This window comes from Planococcus citri, chromosome 1, assembly GCF_950023065.1.
Source record: "Planococcus citri chromosome 1, ihPlaCitr1.1, whole genome shotgun sequence".
In the NCBI taxonomy this organism is placed as follows: Eukaryota; Metazoa; Arthropoda; class Insecta; order Hemiptera; family Pseudococcidae; genus Planococcus; species Planococcus citri.
The window spans coordinates 45,985,431-46,011,530 of record NC_088677.1 but is presented as its reverse complement, the minus strand read 5'-3'; the positions used below and the strand labels follow the sequence as shown (position 1 = coordinate 46,011,530).

Genomic DNA, 26,100 nt, shown 5'->3' with positions numbered 1-26,100 from the left:
GAAAAATAATATATACATTCGAATATACATTTTTTTTGAAAATTTTATAAATGATGTTGTTTTTTTTTTGGTAGAACATTGTCATTTGAGTCTAAAATTTTATTCACTGCTACATTTATGGTACCACATTTTAACAGCCTAACGCTTTAGTTTCGTTTGTTTAATTTTCATCAGCCAATATTCCAATACATTTTAGTTATTTTGGCTCTTTTTCAAATCTTTTTCAATCACTTTTTTGGCACGCGAATGAAATTTTCTTAAAAAGAATTCGTTTACCGAAGTTGAGACCTTTTACGATGATTATCAGTTTCGAAAAGTAAGCATTACATTTTGGTTTCGAAATTCACTGTCAACTTTCTATGTATGTATGTCTATGTACATTGTACACGTGTGAGTACCTACCTAACATTTTTCCTAAAAACAGATGCTGAGTACAGTATCTCATTAATTAGATACCTTTTTTTCTAATTAGAAAAAGAAAAAGGAAGAAAAAAAGAAATAGCGAGAAAATATACGAGTATTTTTGGTGCAGACGAATTTTTGTTCAAAAATAATCACTGTAGTTGGGTGTATTTGTGCACGTTTAAAGAATTCTATCATTTTGTCGAAAATATTCAAATTTTGTTTACCGAAATTATAACTTCATCTCGTATCTTTTCGTCATCTTTGGCCTACTAATAATGCAACCGTTCGATTTACTTCTTGAATAAATTTACTGAGATCCTCCAAAATAAACTTAATACAGTAAACAAAATCGTTCAATAATGTTTATTCGCTTGGCAAATTGACTTTAAAACTATATAGGTAGGTACATAGATATTTATTAAAGAATGAAATTTGAAATAAATTGAGTGGGTAGGGGTGTGTAGGTACTAGCTAGGTGGGTCAAAAAGTAGCTACATAAACAGATTTCGAATTAACATAAAAAGTGATAATTTTATCGAAGCGTATACCTATCTAAAACGTACTAGGCATTCATATAATTACACATTCTCGTAACAGTGCGGTGTACTTTCCCCTTCATATCTCTGTTTATAGGTAGGTATTAATAATGTTGGTAGAATTGCATAACCAGTTCGCCGTAAATACGCGACTAATTCCTCAACAACTTGAACTAAAAGTGAAGTCTGGTTCGTATTCTGATTTACCTTAATTTTTTTAGAATTTCTCGTTGATGATCCGGTAAGATAACCACTGTGATTCCAGCAATACAACTATTCAGGTGGTGAGGGGGGAGCTTTGTAATTTCACGCATTTGCTATTTTTCTATAAAACTGCAAAACTTTGAAGATTCATATCTCGATATTGGTTGAACTTGGAATCAATCCGTTTATGGGGTTTCAGAATGAATTTGCGGTAAATTAGAAATCATTAATTTTAAATTTTAAATTTTAAAACTGAATTTTCAAAGTTGAAAGCTATACCATTTAAAAATTCGAAAAAATTACAGTGAATCATTTTTTAACCCTCTTCTAAACGAAATTACGTATGTTCAAAATGGAATCTCAACATTCTTTGAACACAAGTACGCCCCAATACTAAGTAATTGAATCTAAAAAAGAATTGAAAATTGAAGTAGAATTTTATTATGGTAATTCGAAGGTATGTAGGTATTGTAGGTACATACCTACAAGTGCAAATACATATTATTAATTCATTTCCTCAATTCGATCACATCATCATCATCTCTTCTTTCTCCTTGGCGCGGGTCAAAATCCGAGGAAAAAAGGAAATGACGAACGCACGTCATCTGTCAAGTGTTTGAAGAGACCAATCATTGAATTTAAGTGTACGCCAATTTTTCAGATTTGGCCCCTTCTGCCCACTCCAGTTAGGTACTGTGATTTTGAAGAAAAAGTTCGAAAAATTACGAAATTACCTATTGCGTCCATGTCGATTCCAACTTCTTTTGAGAGCAATGATTTCGTAAATCTGGCCTGATAGGGTCGACTTTTTGAAAGAACAGGAATACCGACTGTGGAGAGGAGAGAATTCAAAATGTTTATTAAATATATAGGTATACCTAATCATAAGTACGACATGACGTATTAATTGATATAGAGCTATGCGATATGTTACAATAGTGCAAAGTAGTATGTTATTCTTTCATACGAGAAATGGATCTTCTCAGATTACATAGGTAGCTATAGCTGTAACAAAGCTGTATTTTACCTTCAAAGCGCTAATCTTTTTTTGTTCGTGAAATAGTTTTGTTACCTACGTTGAAATTCAATACCTTTAAAGATCAACTTTCACAAAAGAAAGAGCAAAATTCTCTCATTAACGAACAAATAAAGAAGAAAACGATTCTAGCATTTCTAGCAATTTCAAGAAGCACCTAACTTGAAAGTGAAGTGTTTTTGAAAAAAGTAAAATGAGTAAAAAAAATAATACTTAATATCGCAATGTCACTTTCAAAAATTGAAAAGTCGTCCTTTATATTAAAAGAGATTTCAGATTTTAAAGAAACGACGCAAATTAGTAACGGTTTTTCGAGGGTTTTTATATTCAACTCGATTCGCTATATTGAAATATTATTTCTCAAATTAAATATCCCTCGAGATAGTTCTAATAAAAATGTAAATTTTTCGTTTATTATATCACAGGGTAGGCGTTACTTCTTTTTACTGTAGGTGCATTGTACGGCGGATGATTTTGATTACATTGTTTGATAAATTTTAACGTTATTTGAGATCGTATCCCTCAAATTAGGACTTTTTTACGGATACGAATACGATAAAGGGTGTCCTGAAAATTACCACTGGCCTTTAACATACAGAAGCGATGCTACAGTAAATCTTTAACATTTAAACTTTTTTCATTAATAAGTAAATAAGTGCGAGCTTTTTCGAATTGAAATTGACAAAATCGTAAGAGTTATTCTGATGCTAAAATTCAATTCTAGATTCGGTTGTATTTCGATTTTTATTTTATGTCACGTTTTCAAACTGGAAAATTTAAAAAACAATAAATACAAAGGTACCTATAGTTAGTAAGTACCAATCTGGTGCTCTTAATGTTTTTATAGTTATTGGAAGTAGGTATAAAACCACTTGTGGCTTCTTTGAATCGACCTGTCTTTTAAGAAAAAAGCATAAAAGTTGACATTATAATAATGTTTTTGCGATATCACATCATTCCATTCATCTATTCGTATCAGTGAAAAAAAAACCGTGATCGACTTTTGTTAAGCATCTAGGTACCTATAGTATTAGATAAGATATGTACCATACACATATGTATATGTATTTTTTGAAATCGTATTATTGCTACAAATAATTGCAGCAAATAGTCAGCAATGTACCTACATATAAAGTATGCAGGTGTTACAGAAAAATATTTTTCAATACCTAATCCAACTTATGATTATTCGAAAAATTTTATGTTTCAGGAAAAATACAGCTTGATATCGTTATGGATATTGGGTACGATAACATTCACAGCGATGGAAGCTGTTTGCATGGTGTATTCGAATGTACTTCGTGATCACGTGAATAGAGTAAGTAGACCTTTATTAACTTGGATTTTGTTGATAGGGGATATCTAACATGGCCTGTATCTTGTAAAAACCATAGCTAAACACTTGAAATCCGTTTAACAAAAGGTCAAGCAGTAGGTACTAGGTAGTAGGTACATTACATCGGTAAACTACTATACCTATCCTGCGTCTATAAATCAAATACATGCACAACAAAACCCCGAAGTATAAAATACGAGCGAAATTTTCCGCAAAAGTAAAATCCATTTGCTTTCACTATTTCGATTAATTTTTCATTAAAACTTTTTTTCTTAGTGGTTCGTAATTGGCTGGTAAGTAGGTGCGAGGTAAAGCCATAAAACGAGTTTCAGTTCTCTTGTGTATACAAAGATGGAAAGTTTTACGCATACCTAGAGAGATATCGAGGAAATATTGCGAAAAGCGCGCGTATTAGAAGGGGGAATAATAACGGAAATTTCAAACGAAAAGACACAAACAATTGCAAAACGATAAACAATGGAACGCGAATTCCATCGAACGATTGCAAAACGATTGTTCGCGAAATTCCTGATCTACATAAATAAAATGTCAAATTTGTCTCGTATCCTTTAAACTTAGGTAGGTACATGTTTTGTTTCGCATAGAAATTCTTGCTAAATAATGTCTGCTAAGTGTGCTGTTTCTCTATGTTATGCTACGACGCAAATTGTACATTTTTTTATAAACTCGAGTTTCTTATTATTCATACGTTTACAGGAATTTGACACGTGGAGTAAAGAAGAAGCTTCGTTTTTTACGTGTAGAGCTATCCTTAATGTAAGTATCAACGTGTGATTTTTTTTTTAAAAATACGTATAGCGAGTTTATTTTTACATGTTGAAAATTTTCATCGTTCGAGTGATTTTTTTTTTCACTTGAAAAACGCGAGCTATAAATATGAATACTTACATAGGTAATACGAGTCAGAAATTCCTTATTGCCAAAGTTTGCAAACCTTTGCTTAAATGTCCATAACAGAAGTACCAGGTTTCAATGCATAAAATTTACCTACTGCAGCATAATTTTAGCGTTGTAATTTCAGGATTCGTCTTGTTTGTAAAATTTATTATGTTCCACAAACTATTGACAAGGAATTCTCGTAACAAATTATTATCGTTTTATAGAAGAAATACGAGTAGGTACATACCTTCTTTGAAAAATTATACTCCAATAATTGTCGGATATAATTCAATTTTGTGAAGTATAGGTAAGGGGTAGCACTCCGGTATCTATAAGCATGTAAGAAATGATACCTAGTTATAAAGTTTCAATTATATGACATGTTAGTAGGCTTAGGATGAAAATGAAACAAAAAAACAATTATTTTTTCATTTACCTCAGTACCTACAAGATTTTTTTTAAAGGAACGCGTTACTGAATAAGTGTTTGATATTTCCTATGCCGAAGCCTTGAAAAGAAAATTCTACTGGTAGATTATAAAACTCAAAACGTGAATTCTGAATAACATTTTTAAAATCTCCGAATCAAGAAAAATTGTTGCGATTTCAAGAGAATGATCATAAAAAATCATGAGAAAATAATAAAATCAGCTCGAATTTGACTTCTACGAGTAGGTATTAAAATTGGTAGTTCACTCGCACTTGGATAAATCTAGGTTCCTACTAAAATGAGTGAAAAGATATGAATATGATATAAAATTGATGAAAAATCGTAGTTTTAGCGATCCACCAATCTCCAAGTGCCTGGTAGAAGGCTATAAATATGCAGTATTGAATTTCAAAAGTCGCATGAAGGTTTAGAAACTCCTACATATGTACTCCACAGGTTATACACTACCCCAAAATTGGTACTTCACAAATAACCCCACTTTGAGGACCCCAGTGGTTCGGTCTCCTGTACGGCTAGGCAGGCTTGAAACTTTTCTTAGTAATCTCCCACACTGCACACTGCACACAATGTAAACTTCCTTACCATATTTTTAAGAAAATACGGGATGTTTTTTTTCCACTCCAACGAAAATGCTTCCACAATATGTCCTGAGTTGAAGACCATAAAATTTTGAGAAAATTTCAAATTAATGCGTCACGTTGAAATAACGCGAAACATGCATCATATGGTCCCACTTGAAATATCTCGATACGAGCCAAATGTGACTTGGAATTCCGTAATTAAAATTTCGTTTGTTGAATAACGTGACGAGGTAAATTACATCAACGTAAACCTCAAAACTATTTAAGTGTTTCACTACAATGGTTGAATCTCCATTGACGTGGCTGTCAATTTATATCTATCATTGTGGTGTTGAAGGGTTGAAGCAGGCGATATTTTTTTTTTTTGCGATTTCGATTCTCTGACAACATACGAGTATTTAAAGGCAAATCTCTGTTAGTTCTTCCCTTCCTTCTTTATGCGGCATGCGTAATAAATCATGTACCTAAACTGATATACCTATCTATAATTCTTTATGAAAACTTCAATCAAAGAAAATTCTTCAGTAGTCGATAAATTTACTTATAGGTACATGAGAGAATTTTACAACGTCAAAATATCGACGTAATTTTTTCATAACTGCTCGAGTCTTTCAATATTTAACGAAGAGGAAAGACACGAAAACTTATTCAAAGATTCATAGTTACATACAAACTATCGGAACCGGAAATTGTAAAGAATGTTTAGCTGGTGTATGGATAAGTTATCTGAAAGCTATTAAGTGAAAAGTTTTATTTACTTTACGATAAAGTTTGCAAATTTATTTCAGAGGTATTAGTTAAACTATACTTAAACTGATATTCTTTGTTCTCTAAATCAAACACACCAATTTTCAAGAATTAATGAGACAATTTTGTATATTCAAAGCAAAATGCTTCTGGCATCTTTCAAGTTATACTACACCTTTTCAAGATTTGATGAGATATATTTTAAAAACAGATAGGTACTTTCGAAGCGAGGACGCGTAAAAAACTAATGACAATTTCTTCTAAATCCATTCTCTTTAGATACTTACCTAGCTACTCGCAGTCAAATTAAAAATACCTGTCTGTGTACTTGAATACTCGTATACTTAGGTACCTACTTATAAAAATTTGATATTGTAATTTAGAGGATAAATTCTTTTTGTAGCTATAGATTCAGAAACGAGAGATTGAATCAATTCAAAAACATCATTTTTACTATCTCACGTTATCTTTGTGGCACGTCTTTGTCTTCGTGTAAGAGTGCGCTTAATTTTTTTGTTTACCAACTTTTTAAAGAATGTTCAAAACCATTATCTGCATAAAAGAACTCGAAAAATATAAAAATTAATTGCGTCGTTTCCGTTAAATAATTATTTCATCTCCATTAAATGTAGTTAAGAAAATAATCTCCAAGAATGGAATTTCGCACAGAGCTGCTTTCATGTGCACAGTATTTAGCATACAATGGTTTATTTCAAGGGTGCTATGAAATTAAATTACCTCGAAATTTAGCAGCATTATTATTGTATTAAGTAAATTTCACGCAATTAGGATGCTAGGTGTGGTTTACGATTTACTTTTCACATCATTTACTCAGATAGGTAGAAATACCTTTTGGTAAAGTGGATTATCTACTCAGAAAAACCCAACCTTTAGGTACCTCTACCTTCCCTTGTCCTTAATTAGGTACCTGTTGTAAAATATCAAATGAAAGCATATGCTGATGGAAATAGCATCACACAGAGCATTTTACTTTTGCTATCTTGCCTTATATTTTGAAAGAATTTATTTTGAAGAAAAACCTTGATACGAGTTCGCCAGAATCTTCTACTGCACCAATTTCAATGAATTTTTTAAATGTTTCCTCTGACGTGTAAGTAGATACAGTATGATTTCAAAAGAAAAAAAAATCCGAAATTTTCAAATGAAGGGTCAAAAAATATTTTAAAACGCATTTTCTATTGTGTACATGCGGGTGTTACACGTCACCACAGCCACAGCAGCTACGAAACGTTCATTACCGCGCGGCGCTTCTCCGTTGCATGTAGGCGAGGTTACGGCGCGGCTTGTGTCACAAAAATGTGCGAATGATTTTTTTTTAATTTTTTTAAAACTGTAATACGAGTATGTCTGTTGAAATAAAGAAGAGAGAGATAGTTCTGTAAGTAATACGAGTATAAATCATTTTTGGGTTAAAATTTTCAACAATATCTAATTGCATTTTTGAAAACATGTTAAAGTGGAAAAGGGGTTGAGGAGTTTCCTATACTTGGGCACATTTTTAAGCTAAGATTTTCAAAAGTTGAAATTGTTTAGCAAAAACACCAAAAAAGTGTGAGGAAGTGTGTAAAAATGTGCGCACCCTCTCATGTTCGTGAGAAAGATGGAGGTTTATGAATTCTCTAAGATCCCCCAAAAAATTTATAAATTACTCGTAGTACAGGTAAATAATCAAATGAAACATCGTTTCTAGTCACATTATGCCAGAAGTGCAAATGGGCAGATGTACAATCCTAGGAAATTGCTATTACGTTTCAAAGTCACTTGTAACTCATTTGCGATTATTATAAAATTTTGCTCTAAAAATGCATAACTATTCCCTCACTCGAGTTGAAAAAGGGACGCAAAACATGGAATTGCTAGACAAGAATATGTCATCCACCTACTCGTATACTTATACACTTTTCAAGAAATCTATGAACGTTTTTTGAAAACACAAAATACTCCTCACCTCCAGGTAGTCTTCTTTACTTGTATCAATATCGAGTCTTGCACAGATGATAGTAAGTACCTATGTGACTACTTGACGTTTTCATTCACTCATGCAATAGTTCGTCTATTTCGGAAATCCGAAACTCTGTGGAGCCTTCAATCTTTTGATTAGACTCCTGATTTTTTTTTGTGAATTATCTTATGAGGTTCTATACTTACTCTGATAAAAAAATGGGTAAGATCGGTGACTAAGCAATCATTAAGAACTTCATCCCCTTTTAAATAGGTACCTACCCTAGTAAATACCACATTGAAAAGTGTTCTTACGTGAAATCTTTTTTTTTAGTCCTCAGCTTTAAAGGAAAATACGTACTTGAGATTTCAATCGTCATTCTTCAAAATTTAAGAAAGATTACCTACTTGTCTACTTGAACAACCGCGTAATAAACAAGACCATTGAGGCATTATTTGAACTATTTCACTGCTATCTAATGCTTAACTTGCCACATTTTAAAGATGAACGATACAACAGGGACCTGAAGAATTTTTGGATCCTTCCCATTTGAAAAAAATGATCGATTCGGGTCATTAGGAACGAATACCGATATAAATTATCCTCTTCGAAATATTGACGCAGGCAATTTCCATTAGGGATAACCATAAAGCACATCAGATACTCGTCCCTACCTATAGGTAAATATTAGTCGATTGGTCTATACCTACTCAAGTGAGAAATGATGCTTTCCATTGCGGTATTTCATTAAAAATACGTTATTTCGGAGTAGGTACATTACGAAGATGAATAAATATTTAAGGAAAAGACGATATAAAAACAGTATTTAATTTTATTCGTGAAAGAAGACTATTATTTACCCGCTATTTAAGTAGAGTTTAGACCAGCCTCAGTCTGCTATAACGGATTGAAATCGGAAAAAGTAAGAAAAAAAAGCTTTCTGCTGAATAAAACATTACAGAGGTCCTTTATCATTGGTCAGAGTAGAAACAACTAACGGCTACGTGTCTTAACTCGCCATTTATTTAGTGGAACCACACGAATGGGAGCAGAAAAAAAGAAAATGTGTTAAAACTTATTTGAAATTCGTTCGAGCCATTTATTTGTGCTTTCAGCAGTTTCTCTTATTTCACAAACTGACACAGTAGCAGTAATAAATGGACCAGCAAATACTTCGATATAGAACAGTAGTAAAGTTTAAAATAAATTTACTGATATAAAAGTGTCTTGACTTTGTAAAGATTTTTCTTGTATGGAGCAAATAGCGATGTATTGTTGTTTTATTCGAAACAGTTGGGAGAATTGGACAGCGATTATGTTTGTACTTTTCTTAATCTCGCATTATTGCGAGACAAATGTCCCATAGCAAGGGTAACGATATCAACATTGCTAAGTATTAGGTTTATTTCTAGACCTATGGAGGGCTGTCGGAAAAGCAGAGAGAAAAGATGAAAGGAATTAGAAGGTGTTTTTTTCCCTTATGGTATTAAGTGTACTAGTTTGGAGTTCATTCGTCTACTCATATGTACTTGTGTTGCACATAGGTAGGTACCTAATTACCTATACGTATAAATCTCTTACTGGTACATATAAGTAAGCAGAAGTACATAAGGTTTCTTAATCAAAATTGGTCAAAATTTTGAATTCGTAGTCGAGTTAATTATAATAGAAGTTTGAAAATGTTGAACATTCGAGAATGAGTTACAATTGTAAACGATGTAATTTGTCGTTGAAGACAAAATTAACCGTAGCTTTCACCAAGAATTTACCGCTAACCTTCTTCATATAATCCGTTCTCCCATTTTAGGCTCGATGTAACCTTAAATTAAATTAATGATGTTTTCTGCACCTTATAATGTTGCTTTTGAAGAAGGTAGGTATTTGCTACTTTCAATTCATTTCAGCACGTATAAAAGTGCTTTGTCGGACGGCAGTGAGTGTTTTTTATAATTTTCTTCCTTTAATCGTTCGGTTTTATTGCATCGTTTGTAAAAAGTATTCACAGACGTTGAAGCTCATAAAGATTTATAATACCTATATTACCGTACTTACTTACTCACAATAGGTATCAACGTTGACTACATTTCTGTTTAACGTTTCAGTGATGATTCGAGTAGACATTCGAGAAGAATTTCAATTCGGCAAACGCGATGAATATTTTATCGTGATACCAGCTTATACTTTTTTTTCCAACTTGAAATACATATGTAGTAACTACTACCTACATTACATAAATATATTTCTCATTTTCAGCGGCTAGGTATACCATACCTATTTTGTGCGCCTCCCATGATCTGATTGATATGCAACTACTATAACGTAGGTAATAGCCAATAGGTAACTTGAGTTGCACATTTATCCACTTGAAGAAACTTGACCACTCAGCCATCAAAAGCATTCAGCTAGAGCATTTTTTTGTCAAAATTGTTTTTTTGCGAGTGTGTTTTATTAATCTCAACAAAATATTAATTCTTAATTCTTTTGGAATGGTTATGTACTTTTTTTTAAAAAATCCTTGCGATAAATTAGTAGGTAATATAAGAAAAAAAAGCACTGTTCCCGAGTGCATAATAACTTACCTCAAGTAAAATAGCTCTCTTTTGAGCAAACATCAGAAATCAAATAAAACCACGTACCTACCTAGATAAGCACTAAGCAGGTACGTTAACCATATACGATAAAACAATACTGAATACCCATTTTTTTTTTTCAAAGAAAGAAACACTTAAGTAAAATTCTCAAATTAACTGATGACCCTTTCATACACAATTGTAAAATGGGTATGGGTACCTAACCATTATTGTAGAATTTTATAATGGATTTTTTTCAGCCTACCAGTTTAATAATTTCTACGTTTTCGATGATGCATAAAATTGGAAGAGCATCCACTTTATTAATTTACATAATAATCATCAAACTTATTTACGCAGTCTACATAAAATCTCCCATCGTAGGTATAGCCTATAATTTTTTTAGCCCTGTAACGAAAATAAAAGTTTAAATTGCATACCTATTGTTTGATCAAGATGGGCTTTTTTTTCATTATTCATTATTTAGATGGAACATAGTAGGTACTAGGTACATATGTGGCGTAGTCTTCGTTGAGTAAAAAAATACCTACATATATTATGCGTTGAAAATGAATTGTTATGTATGTTTTTTATTTGCCCGTGCTAGCTCAACGTGTAGGTCTCTTACAGAAATAACATACCTACCTATGTAAAATAAATCGAAATACATATTACGTAATGTAATACGTATGGACTTGCGGAACTGTCGATTTTCATTCACATTGAATCACCTCAAAATGACCCTTCGTTTTTCTTCATTCTTGATGATTTTTTCGAGATTTCCAACAAAAAATTATGAAATTTCAACTTGAGAACAAATTTACTGTTCCTGATTACTTACAGATAGGTACCTAGCGGAAACAATGATCATTTAAGTGAAAAAAAAAAATCATATGAACACAACTCAGCTCCTTAATTTAATATTCGTGCACGAGAGCTTGAGCATAAACTCAAAATGAGTTACGAATGTTACTTAGGTACTGTTGATAAAAATTATTTATAGATGCGACAATCTGTACCAAGTTACAGATTTATAGAAAAAAGAGGGCAGTTTTTTGAAGAAGAGATATCTCTTTTTGAAGGTTGCACCTCAATTAAGTTGGAAAATCTGTTGCTGTGAATATCAACTCGCAGATCAAACAAGAAAATTTTGTCTCATTATTTTTGATCCATATAGTCGTGTTTTCTAAGGTTCTATTGTCCACGAGACACAACGGAGGATCAAAATGTACAAGATGAAAATGATGAACTTTTTTTCAACGGCACATTTATGGACGCTTTTCTGCATTAGTAAATTTATAACCTGAGCACAGTAATACGAGTGCATATACCTAAACGATGTCTTTATTCGTGAACAAAAGTCCCTCTCCTTCCTCAGCATCCTTAAGCTTGGTATGTCTGTTTTAGTCATAAATATACTTTGCTACACGAGCAGAAGTACGTCGGACCAAAAAAATTTCCCAAAAAGTTGAAATTTAAAAGGGCGTCAAATGGGAAGTGAAATATTTTTCGAATAATACTCACTTTTACAGCTTTTTCTCCGCATAAAAATTGAGAAAAAGGATGAATTTAAATTTTTTAAATTTTAAACCAACATTCAGGAAAACGTATCGAAATTTTATCGTTAATGAAAATGTAGATTAATGAATATAGGTAGGTACGACGTATATACTTATTCCCAGGCAAATCGAATCGGTGCGTTCCGGCGGTTTGAACGTTCGAGATATTTCAAAGATGAATTTACAAGGTGGGTATGCCTGCCTATTTAATGGATGAGGTATCTTACAGCGACATTGATGTATTTAAAAACACTTACCTACACGATAAATTTAATATGTACCAACCTAGCTACCTACCTAGCAAGTGCGTTTAACTCGAATCTATATCACAGCTTATTTCGCCGTTTATAAAAATTATAATGGGGTGCGCGTGTAAATTGTCGAAGAAAACACAATTTACCGAACCTTTGGGATTAATCTTGTAACAACAATTTAACAACAAAAGTTACCTAGGCTATATGCAAACGATTCCCCAAGGATTCACCTGTCATTCGGATCGTTTTATGCTATATGCTTTCGTAACTATGATGGATTTTATATCGTTATTTCAAACCACACGAGAAATCCGACATCCGGCAAAAATCGCTACCTACTCGGTTCGCAGGATAAAGAATTTTTAAAAGCATTTAAAATATGAAAAATAAACTGTTCCTGAAGCGAGCTTTTAAAAAAATATTCTTCAACAAGATTTTTTTCAACTTTCGTGTATTAATCTTGTCTGTAAAAAAAAAGAAGAAATTTAACCATGGGAGGGTTTTGTGTTCAAGATTAAGTGCACCGTATACCTACTAACGCCGAACAAAAAGTATATTAAAATAAAAAATGCTGTCACATTAGCGTAAAAATCGCATAGGTACCTAGGCCTACCGCGGTCTACGAGTAGTAGTACGTGCTCCAAAATGAAAACAACTTAAATGTACTTTTTTCACGCTGTATGATTTTTTAATATTTTTAAACGCAAAACAAACCGAGAATGATTTATTGGATATGCTTTCGCAATGACTTTCAGACTACTGCGTTTTCGACACTTTCGTTAAATTAATGCTGTTTTAAAGTTTTCGAGGAGGAAAAAAAATATTGAAAACTTCACAAAAATCTCCAACTTAATGACTTAGATAAGTAGGGTAGGTATTCACAAATTCATCTTATTTGCCTTGATAGCATTTCGTGATTAATGTTTTTTTTTTCTTTTTTTTCTTAAGCATGGTTACCGTACCTAAAGGTATACCTATATGTGGGATCCTGGAATGAAATTTTTTCATTTTTGTGAGAAAAATTAACATTATATTTATAAAGCGCAAATATTTAAATTTATGTCAAAACTTTGACTTTTTCAGGGTTGACGTTCGACTTGAAAACGATCTAAAAGCAGTATGGGGCGAGAAATTCATGAAAACTGTCTTCTGAATTTATTTTGAAAATTGAATTAAAAGTAATTTTATAATTACAAAATCATTCTTTAGGAGAATACAAACGTATTTTGGGAGGAGCATTTTGGTATTCTGAAAAGTTTTTTTTGCACGTCTTGCTTTTTAAAAATTGAAAATTTTTCACGATTTTTTGTTACAACTTTTGAGACCTTAATTCTGAAAAAAAATTCTTTGAATGATCTCAAAATGTTGACCTGTTAGTAAAAATATTATTAGATCTTATTCAAAGTCCCCATTTTTTGGAAAATAATATTCGTAGGATAGGTAGGTATATTTAAGAATGGAAAAATCAAACTCATAGCGTGGTAATGTTAGCTCTATACAGCCCAAAATAATAGGTACCAGGTATACTTAAATGAAAATCCAACTACAATATCCACGAATGAAAATTTTCTAATTTGTCATTGTCTGTCACCATTAGGTACTTATTTGCTTTGAATAAATAATTTTTGTGTATACGCACCTTTCACAAGGGCAAATCTGAAATATTAAAAGCGATAGGTAAGCTGAAATTTCTTCACATTGTCAATAATTTTAGTTTAAGCCTTTAGATCAAGCGCGAGATCAAAACAAAAGACATTCGAAATTAGAAATTTGCCAAGTCATTAAATATGACATGTTTTGAAAGTAAACTATATGTAGTATTGTAACGAAGGTAAAATGAAGGCAAAATGTTGATTATAACGTGTCAATCTATTTGTAAAAATAGGGTCGATTAATATCTGAAAAGCAAAGAGCGATGTCGATACACCTTTTTCAAATAATTATCAAAGTTTTGAAAATTGTGAAACACTTTAACGAATATAAGTTTCAAAACATTATTCACCAAAAACTCCGTTTGCTTAAAAAACTATTTTGATGAAATTAAAAATAATGATCGCTAGGTACGTACGGGTATATGTACAGCGTAGCGAAAATACATACTTAGATAATAATATTTTTTAAGAAACACATAGGTAGGTACCTATACCTCCCGAAAATACTCGTAGTAGACATTTTTTCGCATTAGATGACGAGATAAACGTGTCAGAAATTACGAAAAAAGCAGAGAACCGAAATAGATGGAATTAATTTAGAAAATACGATGCTAAGTCAAGTATCCGGTTGGCATTTAAATATCTCGTTACATTGGTTGAAAATTCAAACGCCATAAATGCTGGTAATGGTTTCATAAAGAAATAAAGACAACTTAAGAACAATAATGCAAATTGTAAAACGGTTTAATTTTCGCTTGACGCAACAAATCCTAATCATTGTACACTTTAATGTTTCCTATTCGCTGTAAACCGCTCCTGGGTAGAACATTTAACGATTTAATTGTAGCAACTTTTAATGTTATTTATACGCTGAAATTTTGCAACAGGCTTTGACTGGTATTCATTTGTTTTGTTCTCAGTATTAATTTCGAGAGTAAATTCATTTTATCTTTGCTGCGTCCCTACGTCATCGTTTTCTCGACGACGAGAAGTTTTTTCTCCTTCGTTGTCCGCGCGTTTATTATAAACCTACACCACCTTTTTTGGTACCTATCTGTGCTTTCTTTTTTTAGTAAATACGTAGGTATTAAAAATTTCTTTGATAAAACCAACTTCGAGACAATGCCTTCTGGCTACTTGAAAGTCTAACAATTGACTGGGATTTTCTCTTCGTCTATATAGATCTAACGAAGAAACCACATCGCTTTGTCTTCTTTGGTTTGAATGAGATTGTGAAAGATATACCGACATAGATAGAGAAAACGCTTTTTTAAAAAACACACTTAAAAAAAAAGTTGGCAAAATTTTTCAAAAATTTTTGAGAATTGAATGGGTAATATTCAAAGTTGAGTTAGAAGTGAAACGAAAAGTAATTTCTTATACAGGGTGGTACGGATAAGATGTGAAGTATTAAAACCACGTATTCTCAGTGGCGTAGCCAAGATTTCCCACGGGGAGGAGGCAAATCCACATTTTTAAGCACAAAAAATCATAATTCAGAGGTAATTTTTCGAAATCTCTTCGTAACGTGTGATGATTAGGTACCTATACGACAAGGAGGGTAAAATTACTGCTTGAGCGAAGCAAAAACGAGAAGTTTTTTAAAAAAATGTGTTCACTTAGATATTTCTCTTTTTTTTTTTTTTTTTTTTTTTGAATTTTTACGTGATGAAAAATAACAATTCCCAAGACTCTATCACGAACGGCAGCAGATCAAATACACACCTTGTACGTGCGTTAATTCCTTCTTACCTAATGTAGAACCGGCAATTTATATCGCCTAAATGCTCTGGAGTTTTGGTGTTTTTGGTTTCAGAAAACTGTTATTATTTAAGTATGCGAATTCGGTTCAACATGAGAATTCTGCGCTTCTCAAGTTGCCGATTTACCAAGCTCCAAACACGAATATTAATTTTTTCGCCAACTAAGTACCTCTTACCTACCTAAATAATATCAAGTTATGGTCACATTCCACTCATTGCCAAGTTTTAAATAGCTGTTGGTGTTTAATCCTGGGCACAGGGAAACAGCACCGAACGACGAATTTTACCAACAATACGTATACTTACGATCCTTTGTATAAAGTTCTCATAAAATATTTAATACTTGTGGTCCGTTTTGTTACAGTATGCTATAATTAGTTCAACTCGATAAACTTGATTTATTCACCAACTCTTTTCAGCATTTTCAAAGTATTTTAATCAAACCATAGGTTACCTCTGTTATTTTAAGGGTATCAAGTAAGTGTTAATAAGGCGTACGCCGGCGTGGGAAGTTGATACGCTTGATTTAGAAAACATTTCTTTTCCGCATAAAATAACATACCTATATGTGGTAAAATTAGGTACTTGATACGATTATTCACTACTATTCACATAATATCTTAGAGAAAACCCAATTAGTTGGTAAATTAATGCGCATAGCGCAATACCTGCCTCGTAAAATAATTAATTTTTTAAAACCGAGAATGATAAGTTTAACGTTATTTATGTTAAGCGATTTAATCGGAGAAAAACTTGGCACTGATTCAGATAGGTACCTTCTTTGTACGTTCAGTTCGCATTTTCAAACGCGTTTATCTGTTCTGATACCAAATTATACTATCTTTCAACATTAGAATGCTCTGTATACTACTGTACGTCTATCTTTTCAAAAGCGATAATAAGTAGATACATTCTATGTTTGTTTGTAATGAAAAAAAAAACAACAACAACCAAAAACAAAAAAAAAAAACGGCGAAAGATTTATCTCTTTGAATAAAACGAGAAACTCATCGGTGAACCTACGAGCTATTTTGAAAATTTATCGCTATACTTTAGGAAATTATTTTTTAAAATGAATTAATGTTCAAGAACAAGGGTACATAAATCAAACACCCAAATAAAAAATCTAAAAGAAGTAATTTTTTCAAAATGTACGGACGAAATTGGATATTTAATGAGGAAATATTTCGCGGGTAGGTATAAAACAAAAATGAGCAACTTTCGTATCAGCCTCAGGTGTACGGCTGTACGACGTCCTAAATGGTTGATTATAAAGGCACCATCTACCTTCGCAGCGACTCAAACACCAATCGTAGCTTTTACGAATATGAAATAATCTAAGTTTAAATCCATATAAAACGATATTTTATTTATTATTTCAGTTTTCTTTGATGCTAGGATATCTGAAACCAAAATAGGATTATTAATGATAAATTATATTAGGTAGTGTACTAAGCGTGCGTCGCTTGTCGAATAAAAGTCGAAATTTTAAGGAATAATATATCTACTAAAAATATTATACGCATATGTACCTATGTACATATAGAGTACCTACACTGCCAAAAGATGTAGATACGGCCGGTACCATAGCTACCTACCTACAATCTACCTTAATTAAAGTATTCATTGTTGCGTAAAGATTTCGATATTAATACGACGCGGATGAAACGGTTTTTGTAAGCTTTAGTCAACTTGAACAAAATGTTGTTTGCTTTTCTAGGTGCTTCCAATAATTGGTGTTTTGAAATTTTACAATATGCTTCGAGCTGGCGTCACGTGGAAAGGACCAGAGACTATTGAATTATGATATAACGTTCGCGGTGGACGCGATCTGCCGCATCGCAAGATAAGAAAAAGAAGAAAATTTTACACCTCCGGTGAGAGTAGTGATTCCGATTACAGTTGTTCAGACAGTGACAGTCAAACAGAAATGATGGCTGCTATTGTTTGAGAAGTTTCCAATCGACTGACTTTTTGTTTTTAATATTTTCATTTACATATTTGTTAACTAAATGTTGAAATTGTTTTATAAATGTTTTTTTGGTTTGTGTACACAGTAAGCTACCTATACCTATGTATAAATGAACTTAGATTCAAAGTTATAAGTACTAATACGAAGTCATCGCTACGCATTTCTCCCCTTGAAACTCCGACACTCGTTTCAAGGTGTAGATACGGCGATGATAAAGTTTCGTAGGTAGGTGTTTGTAGCCCAAGTAAGTATTCGCGAAAAACATTGTTTTCAAGAAAGATTTCCCATCGTTCGGTTTTCCTAACATAGTTCGGATTTGTTATCTTTTTCCACGTTGTATAAAGTTACCTGACATACGTGTATAACTATGTTAAGATTGGGAAAGTGCTCGTATAGGCTACAATACGCTGTTCAAGGAATCAAATTTCAATAATACAAGTTTTATCGAATTCTCTAGAGTAATGGATACGTTGTTTGGTACAGACGTTGCAACTTTTTCTAAAATGGGAAATCGACTTTCCAATACCAACTTACGCTCATGTGCGTATCTGAATTTGATTTTTAATTCAATCAGCAAGTTAGTAAGTATAAATGTACGATGATTTCGATGTGAAATGAAATCATACCTATTACGCAGGACGTTTCCGGACAGAAGCATACGATCTTTCAAAAAATTAGTACTTGCAATAGTGCAACATTTACTGCGTCTTCATTGATATTTATCATTGCTTAAATTTCAAGCTGCAAGGTACCTGTACCTACCACTACAAGCTGGAATAACAGAGGCTTCATCAGACAATTTGAATTTTTATTTTTTTTGTTTTCATTAGAATCAGTCCAGATTTTCTCACAATAATTTTTTCTCTAATATGTAGGTACTTACTTAAACCTGATAAAACTCGCTAAACTTAAAAAAAAAAAAAACAGACATTGCTTTCGAAATCAAGTTTTTACTTTTCATTAGCTAAAAAAAATCAGGGGCAGAGCGACCAGGATACCGGGGGGGGGGGGGGGGGGGGTTGTACTTGAAACTTGGCAATAGTTGGCAATTTTGCAATTATGAATTGCAAATTGTGTTTAAAATACTTAGTTATAAACCACTACTTTTTAAACAAAATTCCTCAGAAAATTTTCGCCCTCGTGAATTTCAAAAATCTCATCAAAATCACATTTTATTTTCAAATCATTTTTCCAGTTTCTTAATAGAAAATAGACTAAGTTGCATTCAACACAACACAATTGCAAAGTGCGAACAAATTACCTACATGCAACTTTTTTACGCCTTTAAAGTAGGTATCATGTTGAACAGTCATGAAAAAAATTGCGAGGTAATCTAATAAAGTATCTAGTAACTTGGAATTTTCAAGATTACCCCCCTCCCCTTAGCAAAATTTGTTTGCTTCGCCCATGAAAAAAATTGAAAGGAAATGCTTATATCTAACTTTTTACGAAACACTCCAAGTACGTGAAAAAGTTATCGATTCAACCCAAAAAAGAAAAGTACCTATGTAACTTCTTTATTTTTGAATTATAACATTCACAATTTTTTTCCAGATTCAGGTTTTAAAAAATACTTTCTTTGCTGAAAGAAGCGGGTTTCCTTCATATTCTTTAAAATTCAAATTGCTTACATATTTTGTGATCCAAAAAAAAAAATCCAATTTTCTAATAGTCTACATAAAGATACATGTATTCGTATGTACTTACCAGCTTAATGTTTCAAACTTTAACAAAATCAAGATTTTAAAAACGTTAAGGGCATATTCCCAATACACCAAATTTTTTCAAAGCATAACCAAAATGCCCTATCATGTTACGGTAAATAAGGAACCTTTTAGCGAGAAGTTGTTAGATTATAATAAAAAATAACTCTTGCTTCTCAGTTTTTACTATTTATTAGTGCAAAGCTTTTCAAACATCAAGTGTTCATCATCAAGCTTAGTGATTTAAGCCTGATGATGAACACTTGATGTTTGAAAAGCTTTGCACTAATAAACAGTAAAAACTGAGAAGCAAGAGTTATTTTGTATACGAGTATGTGCCTATTTATCATTTTACATTGGTCTTATGGGACAAACTTTGATATTATAATTCAGAGCCGCGGATGCAGGGAATGGGCTCAAATTTGAAATACATGTTTTTGAAGACATTTTGAACAATCCTATGTAAGTGTGCATTTGTCAACACATTAAATAGTTTTTGAAAAATTCCGTTTCAAGAAATGTTAGATTTTTCTCAAAAAGTCCAACATCTCATTAAATCGTATTTTTTCGAAAACTAGGTACTCAACGTATCGACAAATGCATGTCTTTAAAAACATGTACCTATTTCAAATTTAAGCCCATTACATGCATTCGCGGCTCTGAATTATAGTATTAACGTTAGGCAGGCAAACCGATACCATGTATCGGGAATATGCCCATAAAATGAGGTGTTATGCTATATGCATAAACTTGTCCTTGCAGTTTTGAATGTTAGGCAACCATGCCTTCATAAATATAAAATTAGTACCTTACCTACCTAATTGTTGCATATTTTACACTTTTACAGGAATAACTAGGTTCCTTTTTTATTTTTTATCATATTGTAATTTTCATCGACATTCATCGTTCAATAGCCTATTTTTCAAGTAGGTAACTAAAATTCTGTGTAATCCCTTCCATTCGAAATTTTAGGAAATTAAATAGTTTTTCTCAACAATGTGAATTAGTTGTTTCATTTTATAGAAAGTTGTTAGTATGTGTGATCCCGGGTTCGAACCTTCACTAATTAATTGTTTTGAACAAAAGTATAAACATTTTTCATAAAGCATTCAAAAGAGGTTTTTTATACTTACTCAAACTGATTGCGATGATCTCGTTATTTTTCCCTCTTTGTTGTTAACCAATGTTTTTCAAAATGATGATATGTACTATGGAAAAAAATGTTTAAATTTGTTGTTATTTTTATAAAGTGTTGTTACCAATAATAGCGTTGAATTGTTCAACGTAATTTAAGATAAAAACGATTGCTTCATAACTTAATATTTATTCACTGAAAATTTTGTACCTACTATATTAAAAAAAAAAAAAGCTGTTTCTACATTCGATTTTTTATCTTTTGTTATTGAACCCATCGACTGAGAAGTTATATACCACCTAAATTGCAGTAAGGTACATACAATAAATTCAATATAAAATTATTTATCATGTTCCTGTATTAGGTAATGAGTACAAATAAAATCAGATTAAAAGTTTTTCAGAATGAATATACCATATCGAATAAATAATTTTCAATGCCTATACTCCAAAATCATTCAATATAGTTAGAAAAAGGACACTTTAAGGCGAAATAAAATAGAAATCTTTAGTTAGTCTCATGGTACACACAACCTCACTTTGGAATCATAAGAAAAAACCTGATTGAATGCTATGTTGTATTTTCGAAAGAGTAGGCAGGTACTTCACTTCACGAAGCTTCGTGAAAAAGCAGACAAGATAATATAAAAAAGCGTATTTCCTATTTCTGGCAAAATTGAAAATATGATAATTAAAGCGGTGTAGGTGTAGTAGTATGCAAAAAAGTTCATTTAAACGTGAAACGAATATTCTGAGAACGTTTGTAATTTCTCTGAAGGATTAAAGATATTAGCAGGTTTAACATTAAGAAACACTCCGGAAGAAACTTCATTACGAACCGTTTTTAATGCATATAACAAGAGAAGTTCGTGTTAATTTGTATATCTTTGAAATTTTCTTGCCTCCGTTATCGCTTTCTTGATTTTCCTTCTCTGATCTGTCTTTTGCTCAGGGCTTTTAAATGAAATTAACAGCCCAGTAATAGCCAATTAGTCGCCTCTTATCAAGTTAATTCAACTAACAAAAATTTCTTTCCTTTTAAATTAATTATGTTCACGAGGACAACTTGCAACAAAATACATCTGAGAATACATAGATAGATTATACTCCTTGATCCGAAGATTTAATAGAGGTAGCTGGTAGGTCTAGGTATCTCGTAATAGATTTCCAACGTTAAGAAATCTAAAATCCCATATTCGATTACACCATTAATAAGTAGGCTGGTCAACTAACTGCGGCGTCGTTTTATGGGTTCAACCAAATTTTCATTCATTCGAGTTGTAGGCAGGGCACACGAAAATAGTTGGAAAAATCGTCCTCCATTGTGAATACCCAGGAGGTACTTCAAAAATGAAAAAAATTACGAAGGAAAAGAAGTTGTACAACGTAAAAAAAAATACTGAAGCACCGATTTTATCACCAGAATAATTATAAGTCAAGAAATGCTCACATATAGGTTGAACGTCAAAACTGTTGAATGGAATCATGAAATCAATGTTATTTAATAGGTAATAGGTATATGCATCTAGTTGATACGAGAAATAGTTGAATAACTCAGATGAAATTTGACATTAGCACCAAAGCATTATCAAACTAATACATCCACGTTTCAACGTTATTAATACACCACCATTGAGCAGCGGCTTTAGCGAGTATTTGCCAACGGGCAATGTCATTTTACCAATCCACTGGGAATTGCATCATGCGAAAAGCCGCACATTTTTCACACCGCTCTTTTCGATTTATCATCACTTTGAAAAGAAGCTCTTTTTCTTTACTTATCATATTTGAGTCTATATTCATCCTCTCAAAATGATTCGCGATATTGGTATAGTTTATATTTTAACAAAGATTTTTCTATATACCTACTTAGACTTACACTCAGACACACAAGGCAGATACAGACCTCACATATTTGTGAACGCTACCAGGTAGTACGTTTATTATTTGATGACGATCAACTCCCATCGATTACGGTATTAATCCCATGAGAAATTAAAAACTGTATTAAAAAGCTTCAGTAGGTACTTAGTTTCATTCGAGAAACCGAAATGTTTGTTAAAATACTTTTATCAAAAAAAAAGTGTCAAAAAAACAAAAATTAAAAATTTTGATTTCACGAATAAATATTTCAACGAAGTCTATAATTAAAAACGATCTCATTTAAATAATGCGCACCCAAAAAATTTAATAAAACCTTCTCATTTTTGAAAAACGCCCCACAGTTGCGGCGAGTGCGATTTTAATTAAAACTAACAAAAGAAATGAAACAATGAAGCGTTCGAAATATTAAAACAATTGCAAAAAAATAATTTTTACTTTCCGATGAATTTACAAGTAGTTGAAATTGTAAAGTTTTACCTATTTCGTAATATTCAAATCAAAAATTTATTCTTAAACTGGTTTTCATCAAGATTGAGACATTGGTACTACGGCGTTTGAGAAATATTTTAACGTTTCAATTTAAAAACTTTTTCAATTTCAAGTTTTCAAAATTAGCATCGCTTTTAATGAACTTCAGTACCAAATGAAAAATGATTTGAAAACGCGGAGTGTTACTTTTAATGAGTAGGTATTCTTTTGAAAAACTTTTAAAATTAATGATTCAACCCTAAATTTAAAAAATCACGTTGAATTCAAAGTATTCTAAAATGAGTGTTAGGTAACTCGCAATGTAATTAATAATCAATAAAGATGAGCCGGCAAGACGTAACCTTTCTTCACCGGTCTTCAGATTCGCCGCTGTCAAGTGCTTACATACATTTCTGGCGAATACCACCGAAAACGACAAATAGAATGTGTCTACTGCTGGTAACTACACTCATATAATCAGTCAAAATATGTACGTCTACGTATGTACTATGTAGGGCGTAGGTATGCAAAAAAAATAAAATAATGAAACAATCAGTTAAGAAACCGCTAGTTTATGCATAAATTTTTACAAGTTAAATAACTAGAACATAGAAGGGAGAATTTATTCCCACTTATCCGCTGTACCTAATCTGCTTTTCAAAAACACTTCTATTTTTCTACTTTCTTGGCATTTCAAAAATTTTCCAATTTGCTTTTCTCGATGCTTTTCTATACAAACTTTACCCAGCTGCCTTTCTTGTTTAGGAACGCTGTCCAATTCTTTCTACGAAATCAAAGAGAAATCGTGATGAACTGGGTGGAATGTTATATGATAAAAATGAAATAATAATAGTTAACTTACCACTGATACGAAAGGATTTCTCAAGTAAAACATGTTTCTTCTTTCCCTGTCGACATCTCTTCGAACATTGGCAATATCAAGCTGAGTGACATTTCTTACGATTCGATATTTTCTACAACAAAATCACACACTTTTAGTAACATACATAAGAAAAACTACTGAAACGAAGTACAAAATTCAATAAATACTTTATACGCACCCTCTGTCAATTCGCCCTTTTGGTAACTGAACTTTCTTGAAGTACGTTGCAAGTTTTACTAATGTAGGCATGATACTTAGTATTTAGGGTGATTCAATTGATGATTTTCACAAAAGTGAATCAAATAATTTCATTACTTCCACGATTCCAAGAATTTCCAAAAATATTCGTAATCCTTACGATCAGACTAAGATCAGACCCTTCCTTCAAACTATAAACTTTCCTCAAATTGAGATTTGACTTGAGATTAGTGGTGTTGATATATCGATATCTTAAACGATATATCGATATGAGATCCAATATCGACATATCGATATGAAAAATCAATATCGACGATATATCGTATCGTCAAAAATTGAGGAAAAAATGCACGAAAACAGCCAAAAATATGAGTAAAAATTAAAATTAGAAAGAAATTTTTAAAATTTTTTCAAAAAAAAATTTTCTCACTTTTTAAAAAATCTATAAAAAAACTTTTTGTCGTACCAAATTTTTTGCAGTTGTTAATTCGCAATTAAACTTAAATGACTGAGTATACAAATGGGAAAAATAGGTACTTTCAAGGCAATATTAAAGATATCGATATATCGTCGATATATCGATATCTGTTGGAAAAATATCGTGATATATCGATATAAAATTTTTCTAAATATCAACATCACTACTTGAGATAAGACAATATAAACTCAACTCAAAGCTGATAACAAAACACCGCCACACACAGAAAAAAGTTGGAGTGTCTGCGCGCGACTCCACGACGTTTCGTTTCCTAACGATGTTTTGAGCTGTGCTAGCTCATAGCTGCTACCTATGTAGTACGAAACATACATCCAGTTTTTTCAACTTCAGATCCATGCGTTTCATCGTGGTTTCATTTCATTAATTTCATTTTCATTTCATTTTCATCTGTCGTCTCATCTGTACTCTGTAGCGCCTGTGTAGTGTGTACTCGACTACTCGTTATACTCGTGACTATGACTGTCGCCGAGGCCGACTGGCCGAGGGCCGACTGCCATCCACCTATAATAATGAATAACCCCTGTACATATAATCTAATTTACGTATCGTAAAGTAAAAGTTTTATGAATGGTTTCGTCGACGCCGTCGACGGTCATTGACGTCCTCCAGGAAGGAGTCAAGGCATAGGCAACGACGCAATGACAAGTCGTCAACGGCCTCGGGCTTGGGCCTCTGAGTCTGACGGCTTACGGCTCCAAGTCTAAAAAGCAAATTTTTTTGTAGAGATGATAAATTTCCAGAAGGCGAAAATGTATAGTTAGGAAACTTGCGAAAACTTTCCAGAAAATTGCTGGAATTTATACTTAAGATTTTGGCTCTTTAAAATAATATGAGACAGTCCATAGGTACATATTTTGAAAAAATGTCAGTTTGAAAACGTCATTTACCAACTACAATACCTACAACTATACAACTAGTAAATCAAATTTCCAATTAATTACAAAGTTTGAAATTTTTGAAATTTAATTTCCCTTCATTTCAAAGAATTTTATCAATAGGTAATCAATATTTTACAAAAAAAAAAAATTGAACACCTTTTTTCACAATTTTCTCGCTATTCTCAATCACAACAACATTTCTTCACAAATTTCCATGGAAATTTATGGATTTGAAAGGTACCTACCAGCAACTTTTCATATAAAGTTCCAGAAACGTTTCGTGGAAAATTTCCTTTCATCTCCGATGTTTTGGGTGTGAAAAAGTGGAAAGGTAGCCTAACATTAAAATAACAGGGAACAGGACAAAACCAAGGTGCCTTGAAGCCCGGACCTCCGGACATGAAGTTGGAGCTTTTTTCGAGAGCTGAAGGTGAATTTTGAATAATTGTGAAGATGAAGAGTATTATTGGTCAATGATGAATGAAGCCTGAAGGTCACTGTCATCATCCTCTTCTTCGTTCCTGC

General features: G+C 32.3%; 2 protein-coding genes across 2 annotated transcripts in view; one reads left to right on the top strand and one right to left on the bottom strand.

Annotated features, from left to right (window-relative positions):
• Positions 1 to 18,008, top strand: part of LOC135832299 (uncharacterized) — a 128,978-nt gene extending 110,970 nt beyond the window's left edge. The window contains exons 5-7 of the mRNA XM_065345458.1: positions 3,392 to 3,499; positions 4,235 to 4,294; positions 17,677 to 18,008. Coding sequence (XP_065201530.1) covers positions 3,392 to 3,499; positions 4,235 to 4,294; positions 17,677 to 17,763 — 255 coding nt within the window. The 3' untranslated portion in view covers positions 17,764 to 18,008. The remainder of the gene's footprint in view (positions 1 to 3,391; positions 3,500 to 4,234; positions 4,295 to 17,676) is intronic.
• A 5,665-nt stretch (positions 18,009 to 23,673) lies between these two features.
• LOC135832300 (uncharacterized) lies at positions 23,674 to 24,424 on the bottom strand. Its single transcript, XM_065345460.1, has 3 exons — positions 24,179 to 24,424; positions 23,980 to 24,091; positions 23,674 to 23,901 (listed from the first exon to the last, which is right to left on the bottom strand). The coding sequence occupies exons 1-3, from the start codon at positions 24,247 to 24,249 to the stop codon at positions 23,740 to 23,742; spliced, it is 345 nt and encodes a 114-aa protein (XP_065201532.1). The 5' UTR covers positions 24,250 to 24,424; the 3' UTR covers positions 23,674 to 23,739.
• Between the last annotated feature and the right edge of the window lie 1,676 nt (positions 24,425 to 26,100).